The 11,003-nt window shown below is 38.1% G+C and overlaps 1 protein-coding gene across 1 annotated transcript; it reads left to right on the forward strand.

Moving 5' to 3' along the window:
* The first annotated feature begins 437 nt into the window (after positions 1-437).
* ABCC5 (multidrug resistance-associated protein 5) lies at positions 438-10,861 on the forward strand. Its single transcript, XM_059575457.2, has 12 exons — positions 438-1,062; positions 1,261-3,516; positions 3,637-3,957; positions 4,069-4,155; positions 5,271-5,963; positions 6,126-6,290; positions 7,184-7,478; positions 7,953-8,167; positions 8,291-8,596; positions 9,155-9,218; positions 9,333-9,572; positions 10,259-10,861. Exons 2-12 carry the CDS (start codon positions 1,399-1,401, stop codon positions 10,369-10,371), a joined length of 4,617 nt encoding a protein of 1,538 aa, XP_059431440.2. The 5' UTR covers positions 438-1,062; positions 1,261-1,398; the 3' UTR covers positions 10,372-10,861.
* Positions 10,862-11,003: the final 142 nt, after the last annotated feature.

The raw sequence follows: 11,003 nt of genomic DNA on the forward strand, positions 1-11,003 counted from the left end.
GACCATTTTTTGTTTCACAAAATTTATGATCGGATGGTTTTGCTACACTCTGAATACTTTGTAAAACAAAAGAGGATCCTTAACATTACTCCCGTAATAGCGCTTTCTCTCTCTCTCTCTTAACCAAAGGGCAGTAATTGGTTTTCACTTTTCATGCAAAGTAAATCAAATTATGGTTGCCCATATAAGAACCAATGAGAGTGCTCTAATCATGAATCTAAGTAAAATAGTAATCACCAAAAAGATTAGAATTATTATGGCATCACACTCATACTTTCATTTCAAATCCACCACCACCACCCCCTGACCCAACGCCAACAACCTATATGATATACACACTGTAAAGTGAAAACAAACAAAATCACATCTCTCTCTCTCTCTCTCTCTCTGGTTGTCGCTCCCTCTATCTCTCTCTCTCTCTCTACAGGGACACTGAACAAAGAACAGGTTTTGCACATAATGTAATGTTTGTTTGGAAAGACATCCTGAGATTCCTAGCATGGCATGTTAATAATATTCTCTTGGATTCCCAATATTATTCTTTATCTTTCTCTCTGGCTGTCTCTCATGTTGGTCTATATATAATAGTAAAATGGAGGAAATTATATGAAAAAAACCTGAAACCTGAGAAAAAGTAAATAAACCCACAAAGGAACACCACCTTCCCGTTCAGTGTATTACCTTCCATTCACCGAAACTAACATTTTTGATATTTGCCTCCGACACACATCTCTCACACGGCAGTGCCACCAACACTACAAGTTAGAAAAAGGGAGCTGTATTATTATTATAGAGAAGGAAGAAAGAGAGAGAACAACTCTCTCTCTCTCTCTAAACTTTCTCTCTCTGAAATTTCTAACGTGAAAGCCTACTCATTCATCATTATCGTTGTTTTGGATTGTTAAGTGTACACCTCCTGTGTGCTTTCTCTCTCTCTCTCGTGTGTGGGTGTCTTTGAGAGGCAGAGCTGATTGTTCCAAATTTGTTCCCTCTAATAACATTCACAGGCTTGCCTCGGCAATCTGCATCGTCTCACCAAACGATTATCCAGGACACACCCAGGTCAGTCTTTCGTTGTTTTTTTCCTCTGATGGGTTTCGTTTAGATTTTGATTTCTCGTCCTTCTCTTTGTCCCTTTGTATTTCGCTTGAGATAACAAACACACACACACACACCACAGAAAGTTCAATTTCTCTCTCTCTTTCTGCGTTTTACGCGTTGGTAAAAATCTGTTTGTTTTTATGTGCAATGTGTCCGCAGATTCTTTCTCCAAATACACATTTGCTCCTGCTCACAACCCAGATGGTGAAATGCCCTTCTTCGCAATAGGAGACGATCTCTCTCGCTCAGCTCAACAGCAACACCAAACCACTGTTCTCAATCGCGTTCTTCACCTACATGCCATATTCAATAATGGGTATCTCTGTTTTGCTGAATAAAATCCCAGCTTTATCATCATCAGCACAATCGCCGAATACCCTTTTGAGTGCTATTCAAGGTTTGCCGGTATTGGAACTTTCTTCTATCTGCATCAATTTGACACTCTTTCTTGTATTCCTTTTCATTATCTCGGCGAGGAAGATATTTGTGTGTGTGGGTAGGATACGAATTATTAAGGATGATTCGGCTGCGAATGCAAGTCCAATTCGGCATAGCGTCGACGGAGAAATCGGCGATGTTAGTATCGGAACCGGGTATAAATTTTCAGTCTTCTGTTGTTTCTATGTGTTGGTAGTGCAAGTTTTTGTATTGGGGTTCGATGGGGTTGGTTTAATAAGAGAGAGTGTTAATGTGAAGTTTGTTGATTGGTATGGCCTGTTCTTGCCAGCTGCACAAAGTTTAGCTTGGTTCGTGTTGAGCTTTTCAGCTCTGCATTGTAAATTCAAGGTGTCTGAGAAATTCCCACTTTTGTTGAGGGTATGGTGGATTGCCTCATTTTTTATTTGTTTGTGTACTCTTTATGTTGATGGGAGAGAGTTCTTAGTTGAAGGTTCAAAGCACTTGTCTTCTCATGTTGTGGCAAATTTTGCTGTGACCCCAGCTGTTACTTTCCTTTGTTTTGTTGCAATTAGTGGTGCTACTGGTATACAAGTTTGTAGGAGTTCTGATCTTCAAGAACCTTTGCTTCATGAAGAAGAAGCAGCGTGTCTCAAGGTTACCCCTTTTAGTGATGCCGGGCTTTTTACCTTGGCCACACTTTCTTGGCTGAACCCACTTCTTTCAATTGGTGCAAAGAGACCGCTTGAGCTTAAGGACATTCCTCTTCTTGCGCCAAAAGATAGAGCCAAGACCAATTATAAGGTTTTGAATTCGAATTGGGAGAGATTGAAGGCTGAAAACCCTTCAAAGCCCCCTTCTTTAGCTAGGGCAATTCTCAATTCATTTTGGAAAGAAGCAGCCGGTAATGCTATTTTTGCTGGTTTGAATACTCTTGTTTCATATGTGGGACCGTACATGATTAGCTACTTTGTTGATTACTTAGGGGGAAAAAATACTTTCCCCAATGAGGGGTATCTTCTTGCTGGAATATTCTTTGCTGCAAAACTCGTAGAGACATTAACAACCCGGCAGTGGTACCTTGGGGTGGACATTTTGGGCATGCATGTGAGATCAGCTTTAACAGCGATGGTGTATCGAAAGGGGATCAGGCTCTCAAGCTTGGCAAAGCAAAGTCACACCAGTGGAGAAATTGTTAACTACATGGCAGTTGATGTCCAGAGAGTGGGGGACTACTCTTGGTATCTGCATGATATATGGATGCTTCCTCTGCAAATCATTCTTGCCCTTGCAATTTTGTATAAGAATGTTGGAATTGCTTCTGTTGCGACATTGGTTGCCACCATCATCTCCATTGTTGTTACTGTTCCTGTGGCAAAGATACAAGAAAATTACCAAGACAAGTTAATGGCTGCTAAGGATGAAAGAATGAGGAAAACCTCTGAGTGTCTAAGGAACATGAGGATTCTTAAGTTGCAAGCTTGGGAGGACCGGTATCGAGTGCAGTTGGAGGATATGCGGGGTGTAGAGTTCAAGTGGCTACGGAAAGCCCTTTATTCTCAAGCTTTTATTACATTTATTTTCTGGAGCTCCCCCATATTTGTTTCAGCTGTCACTTTTGGTACTTCCATATTGTTGGGTGCTCAGCTCACTGCAGGCAGTGTTCTTTCTGCTCTGGCCACTTTCAGAATCCTCCAAGAGCCACTCAGAAATTTTCCTGATTTGGTGTCTATGATGGCTCAGACAAAAGTTTCTCTTGATCGAATTTCCGGATTTCTGCAGGACGAAGAGTTGCAGGGAGATGCCACCATTGTCCTGCCTCGAGGCGTTACTAACGTGGCCATAGAAATTAAGGATGGCGTGTTCTCCTGGGACCCTTCCTCTCTTACACCGACATTATCAGGAATAGAAATGAAAGTTGAGAGAGGAATGCGTGTTGCTGTTTGCGGTATGGTTGGTTCTGGGAAATCAAGCTTTCTCTCTTGCATCCTTGGAGAGATTCCAAAAATCACTGGTGAAGTAAGTTGGTTTATTGAGCTTCTAATTCTGCTTTCTTTCTCAAGTTTTACTGGTTTTATATATTCTGTTATTGATAGCAGTTGAAGATTCATAGTACTTGTTCCTTCAATTTTTTTTCAGGTACGAGTATGTGGTACTGCAGCTTATGTGTCCCAGTCTGCATGGATACAGTCTGGAAATATAGAAGAAAACGTTCTTTTTGGCAGCCCAATGGAGAAAGCAAAGTATAAGAGTGTTTTACATGCTTGTTCACTGAAAAAGGATTTGGAACTTTTCTCACATGGAGATCAGACCATTATTGGTGATAGAGGTATAAATTTGAGTGGTGGCCAGAAGCAACGAGTGCAGCTTGCGAGAGCACTGTATCAAGATGCCGACATTTATTTACTTGATGACCCCTTTAGTGCGGTTGATGCACACACTGGTTCTGAATTATTTAAGGTTAGATTATAAATTTGGTCATTTGTGTTGCAGTTCATATGAATGAATTTTCCTGGAAAAAGCAGAAAATAAAGCATGAACTGTGGCTAAATATATGATATGGAACTGCAGGAATACATAATGACAGCACTAGCGGGTAAAACTGTCATTTTTGTGACCCATCAAGTTGAATTTCTGCCTGCTGCGGATCTGATACTGGTACAGAATTGTCTTCTCACTTTATTTGTATATTTTGGTTTTTGCAGTTAGAATCCTATGTTGGCATCTACGCTTTTTGGTAGATGTCAGAGAATGCTTGGTGGCATCTTTTGAATTTAATTTTAAAAGCTTTTCAATAGTGTCAACCCACACTGTTGGTACATTAATGGTTGATTTTGAGGCTGCCTATCCATGTAGCTTCAGCTGCCAATCCTCAGTTCATTTAATCCCTCTCTCCCCTGTTTATTTTTCTTATTTCTTATTCGGATTTTTTATTTTGGTGATGACTAGAAGGCCTGTGTTTTAAGGTTTGTGAGGTGTACTTAAGTTTTGAACTCATGGTTATTGTAAAAAACCCATGAATTTCATTAAATTAAGAAGCTCAGGTTTTCTTGAGCTGATGGTTGTTGCCTTCATCTGATTCAAACATTTATTGTTCTCATAAAAGGTTAAGTGCTGGAAATGTTAGAAATCTTGGCAGAAGATAGCTATGCACTTTGAACTAAATGACAGAAGGAAATAATAATAGGGCGGGACAAAATTGTCAGAAGATGGCTGACTGGATGTATGAACTAGCACTTATCTATTGTTTTTAGCCTAAAAAAAAGTCTCTTTAAATGGGGGATTTTTCTGCTGGTGTATATATTCAATTTGATGGAGTTGGACCATTATGTATATGAAATGTATAATCCTATTAGCACTTTCCCTTTTCTGTATAATGATGATACTATGGGAGAGTAAATCAGGCAAAACAATTGGCTATTCCAACAATTATTTAATAGAAATTCAAGTGTTTTCTACTTATTTTGATTCTTTGACTAAAAATTCCAACCCTCAGTCAAACTTGAAATTTTATTATTTTGGCAAAAATATTACGGTATGCACAAATTCGAAGACTGGGATAATTGTTGGTACATTAGTTGTTTATATTTTTGAGTCACCTGGTCTTGGTGGTTGCCTGACTAATAAAAAGTATTTTAATATGGGTGTATAAATCAAACAATATGAGATTTTGTATATATTTTAACTTGAACAAACCACATTAGAGACGGAGAATGTAATGCTGTAGTCCTGAAAAGCTAACATTTTTTTAAAAAAAAAATATATATTTGTAGGTTCTTAAAGCAGGCCGCATCATACAAGCAGGAAGATATGATGATCTATTACAAGCTGGAACTGATTTTAAAACTTTGGTCTCAGCTCACCATGAAGCAATTGAAGCAATGGATATTCCCAGTCACTCATCAGAAGATTCAGATGAAAGCTTGTCCCTGGATAGGTCTCTTACACGTAAATCAAGTGTCCCAGCTGAAAATGGTATTGGCAGTTTGGCAAAGGAAGTGCAAGAAGGTGTATCATCTTCCGACCAGAAAGCAATTAAAGAGAAAAAGAAAGCAAAACGCTCAAGGAAAAAGCAGCTAGTTCAGGAAGAGGAAAGGGTAAGAGGAAGGGTCAGCATGAAGGTCTACTTGTCATATATGGCTGCAGCATATAAGGGCTTATTGATTCCACTCATAATTGTTGCACAAGCACTGTTTCAGTTCCTTCAAATTGCTAGTAATTGGTGGATGGCTTGGGCAAATCCCCAAACAGAAGGAGATCAACCTAGAGTGAGTCCTATGGTTCTTCTGGTTGTTTATATGGCCCTTGCTTTTGGAAGCTCTTGGTTTGTCTTTGTTAGGGCAGTTCTGGTAGCTACATTTGGTCTAGCAGCTGCTCAGAAATTGTTTCTGAATATGCTTAGAAGTGTGTTTCGGGCACCAATGTCTTTCTTTGACTCTACTCCAGCTGGACGGATCTTGAATCGTGTAAGTTTTCTTGATTTCACTGGAAAAAAGAAGAAGAAGCATATGCAACATTGAATTTTTTGACGTATATTTCAAGAATATCTAACATCTATTTTGCCTTTTTTTCTTTTATCTCTCATTCATCCACATAATCTAATGTCATGGATCATTATGACCTTACAGGTGTCAGTTGATCAAAGTGTTGTGGATCTTGATATTCCTTTTAGACTTGGTGGGTTTGCTTCAACGACAATTCAGCTTATGGGGATTGTTGCTGTAATGACAACAGTTACCTGGCAAGTTTTGCTTCTTGTTGTCCCTATGGCAATTGCCTGCTTGTGGATGCAGGTGAATTTTAGATTTTCTGATTTTGTAATCTCTCACTCGTTTGCTTTTTGACCCAAATGAGATGGAAGGAAATTGCTAAATTTTTTTAGCTTCCTTCTCAAGCACGTTCCTCTTCTTGTTGTTTCTTATGACGGGCATAAATAAGTCAGTTTTCAATACTTTAAACATCTGTGTCCAAAGATAGTCTTCATCAATGCATAAGGAATATCAGAAGCATGCTATTATGGTTGCATCTCCAAATTATATACATCTTCATCAATTCAATCACTTAGAATATCTCCATTCTTTTGTTTTTGTTTTTGTTTTTGTTTTTTCTGTATGTATGTTCTCGATTACGTACAATCTTTACCTGTTCATGGCTGGTCCCTGTTAAGGTTAATTATAAATGATAAAGGCACAAACTTTATGTCCTGAATGATGACTGTTAAGAAACCAAAATTTTACTCCTTACTCCTTCAAGCTTGTTGTTTCTCTATTTTGTGATTTATATATTGCAAACTGGAGATTTTGACATCATACAATGTTGATTTTTGCTGTTGTCCAGAAACTGGATAAGATTGTCTCCTATATGCTGCCAATGTTCCGAACAGCGTTACTAGCATCTTCTTGAACTCGTTAAATTTCTATCTTTATATATTTTTGAATTTTTATTCTCTTTTTTTTTGTTTTTGGGTGTGATACCATGAAAAAAATTCAAATATCTTATGTGAAAGTTAAATTCCACTTAATTGTTAGAGAATAGCATCTATGATTTAATTTGTTTGCTGATATGAATCCTCTAGGTAATTACTCTTGGCTTCCAATTGGTGATTTAAAAATTCTTGATCTTTTGCAATGCCATTTTTTGAAAGGTTTTGGAGGATATCACTTAAATTTAGCACACCCTCTTGCAGAAATACTACATGGCTTCATCGAGGGAATTGGTTCGCATTGTGAGCATCCAGAAATCTCCAATTATGAATCTTTTTGGTGAATCTATTGCTGGAGCAGCAACAATTAGAGGCTTTGGACAAGAAAAAAGATTCATGAAGAGGAACCTTTACCATCTTGATTGTTTTGCTCGCCCATTCTTCTGTAGTCTTGCAGCTATTGAATGGCTCTGCCTACGCATGGAGTTGCTCTCAACCTTTGTATTTGCTTTCTGCATGATTTTGCTTGTGAGCTTTCCACATGGGAGTATTGATCCAAGTAAGTATATCACTTCTTCCATTCCTGAATTTCTCTGCTTATTCCCATGAGAATTTATGTATGAGCATGGAGTGATGTGCCGTGAAATGATAAGGTGAGCATGTTTTGATTGTGCCATTTCATTAGAAGTGGTTGCTGGGGTTGACCCTTGTGGATGAGATTGGTACTCTCTCCTGTATGCACAAAAATAACTGCTTGATAGATAATTGGTGTAATAGGACTACTAATTTTTACGATTTGGTATCTCTTCCCATGTGGACTTTATTCTGTCAACCTAATTGAGAGCCCTCAGTAGTTAACAACTAAACTTTAGCCTCGGGACAAGGCGCAATTGATGAATAAATTTATTTGATATGAACTTAAAAATGAAAGAGTAAAATTTGTGAAGTGGAACTTCCAAGAGTAGGCAGCTGATCAAATGCCTTAGCCATAGATAATATACTGTTGCTAATCATGGTTGCTTCTTCTATGTAGGCATGGCAGGCCTTGCTGTAACATATGGCCTTAATTTGAATGCACGCCTATCACGGTGGATACTTAGCTTTTGCAAGCTTGAAAACAAAATTATTTCCATAGAAAGGATTTACCAGTACAGCCAGATTCCAGGAGAAGCCCCACCAATTATTGAGGAATCTCGCCCTCCTTCCTCATGGCCTGAGAATGGAACAATTGAAATTATTGATTTAAAGGTATGCAGTTCAATTTATCCTTAATGTTATGTAGTGCTATTTATGCTTCTTAACTATCACAAAATGCTCACAGTTTTTCCACTTCTTTTACTTTTTTGTTTTTGTTCCTCTCTCTCCTTCAAGGCTCGTTACAAGGAAAATCTTCCTATGGTGCTTCATGGGATAACCTGCACGTTTCCTGGCAGAAAGAAGATTGGAATTGTTGGGCGTACTGGAAGTGGTAAATCTACTTTGATTCAGGCTTTGTTTCGACTAATTGAACCATCAGGTGGGAGAATCCTTATAGACAACATTGATATTTCAACAATTGGCCTTCATGACCTTCGCAGCCGTCTGAGTATCATACCTCAGGATCCTACCTTATTTGAAGGGACCATTAGGGATAATCTTGATCCCCTTGAAGAGCATTCAGATCATGAAATTTGGGAGGTCAGTATCAACTTGCATACCCACCCTCTCCCCCCTCTTTATTTATTTTTTTATAAAATTTCTTGCAATGTGTTTAAATCATCTGAATTTCAGAGGAGTTCCGAGAGTTTTGGTAAACACGAAAATTCCATTTTTTAAAGAAATTTTTAATGTTTCATTAATCTGTGAAGTGATTACAAGTGTAAAAAGTACCCCAAGTAACTTGGGGATTAATTTTCGAATGTCATATAATTATCTTTCATGGACATGGAATACTTTTCCCCAATCAAATGCACTTAATTAATTTTTTTCAATTACTTTGTGAGTACTGAATGATATTGAATTGGTTATTGTAGTGACTGTTTTTGGTTTGAAGGATAATTTATTCGGTTTAACTCCTCTATATACTAATGCGGTGTCCTACAAACCATTTTATTCATTAAAAAGAATCTGTACAACTCAATTAAATAACTATAATAATCCATTTTAGTAAATCAAGTTGTTAATTCCTGTCTTTCCAGCCTTTTTACTAACATTTTCTAATTTATTTCTCACAAATTGAATTTTGATTTGTCACAGGCACTTGATAAGTCTCAGCTTGGAGAGATAATTCGTGATAAAGAGCAAAAGCTTGATACACCTGGTATGTAGCCAAAACATCACTCACTGTGATTATATTGTCATTCTTCCCCCTTCGAGTAACCTTTGGAGTTGTGTGTGGCTAATTGGTTGGTTTTACTTCATTATCAAATTGCAGTGCTTGAAAATGGAGATAATTGGAGTGTGGGTCAGAGGCAACTTGTTTCCCTAGGTCGGGCTTTACTTAAGCAAGCAAGAATACTGGTTCTTGATGAAGCAACAGCATCAGTTGATACAGCCACTGATAATCTCATCCAGAAGATTATTCGAACCGAGTTTAAGGATTGTACTGTATGCACAATTGCACATCGTATTCCAACTGTTATCGACAGCGATCTAGTTCTGGTACTCAGTGATGGTACGTAAAGTTACACTCTTCATTATTTCATTGTGACCTCTAGTTCTGGCATCATTATGATATGCATGATTAACACCAAAGAACTTGAGTGGTATATCATTTATGGAAGGTTATGAATCTAAATTTTGAGTTTCCACCATGGTTTTGGACAATTCAATCTTGTAGAGTATCTGTCAAGGAAGGGTTAAGAATGTATGGTGTAGTCCAACAATTTTGAGTTTTCATTAGTTTCTTTTATCTTTTTTTGAAACTATCCATACAAATAAATGGAAAGTGATTTTTAGTCACATTGGCTATAGATTAACCCCCACCAAGTCCCCCACTTTCTGATTGGTGATATCACTGTTCACTTTATTGGATTATAATCCATATAGGTGAAGATAATGCGAGATTTTGCTCAGTTATCTTTAGGAAACTTGGATCATCTGAGTAATGATAGGGGCTCAACTTCAGAAAGTTGTTCATGTGTTTATATGGTCTTCCAAAGATTTGGCTATCCTATTGTGCTCTGGATGCGCTTATTGTTGCTCCTTGCTCTAAATTAATAGACACACGACTTGTTTGTTTGCCAAATCGACAAGGGCAAACCGATGTAAATCTGAACTCCTTGTAACTCTTTGGAAGTGGAACTGTAGGAAATGCACACATCTACTGCCCTGATGAAACTTGGTTTGATAATTTTGCAGGTCGAGTTGCAGAGTTTGATACTCCAGCGCGACTATTGGAGGAGAAATCATCCATGTTTCTAAAATTGGTGACTGAGTATTCATCACGGTCAAGTGGCATGCCAGATTTTTGAATTGGATGCCATGCCTGAGAACCCCACAAGTCAAGGGAGATGAAGACTAGCCAAAACTGAACCGGCCGAGGCTGCTGCTCCACTTGTCCCCTCTGAATCCGGAAAATTGATAGACAGTGGCAGCAACAAAGGTGGCACTGTCGTGTTATTAAGCCAGAACCCCTCGGAGGAAATCAGTTACTAGTTCAAAGTGACTAGGAGTTAATTCATCCCCTTGAACGGGGAATTCTTGCACGGTTGTCATAATTTGTACTAGAAAATAAGTCGGGTTAGTAGAGGTAATAATAATCACACGAAAGAGAAAATGTGCGGCTAATTTGTGTTTAAGGTAGTCCTACAACATTTAGTGTTTAGGCTGAGGCAGGTTATTGGTTAGGGAATTTGTAGAGCTGAACTAGTCAATGTCTATTCCACAATTTCTAGTGCCAAAAATGCAGTTTTAGACTCTGTATTCAATTTCATGAATGTAATTATTTGTCTTCTTTTCTCATTTTCAGTTTCATGTCTGGAAATATGTATAACTTAGAGACTCTGCATCACATTTAATCTCCCACCCTGGAGAAATGCTTTTTTTACATTATGGTGTTTATCTTGTGTACATCTCCGTTGGCATGCTCCATTCATCATTGATT

This window comes from Corylus avellana, chromosome 11 (genome assembly GCF_965113065.1).
Source record: "Corylus avellana chromosome 11, dhCorAvel1.hap1.2, whole genome shotgun sequence".
Taxonomy (NCBI): domain Eukaryota; kingdom Viridiplantae; phylum Streptophyta; class Magnoliopsida; order Fagales; family Betulaceae; genus Corylus; species Corylus avellana.

Coding starts and splice junctions, on each gene's coding strand:
- ABCC5 (XM_059575457.2), top strand. CDS start 1,399: ATGCCATATTCAATAATGGGTATCTCTGTTTTGCTGAATAAAATCCCA. Junction 3,517..3,636: donor TTCCAAAAATCACTGGTGAA/GTAAGTTGGTTT, acceptor ATTTTTTTTCAG/GTACGAGTATGTGGTACTGC. Junction 3,958..4,068: donor CTGGTTCTGAATTATTTAAG/GTTAGATTATAA, acceptor ATGGAACTGCAG/GAATACATAATGACAGCACT.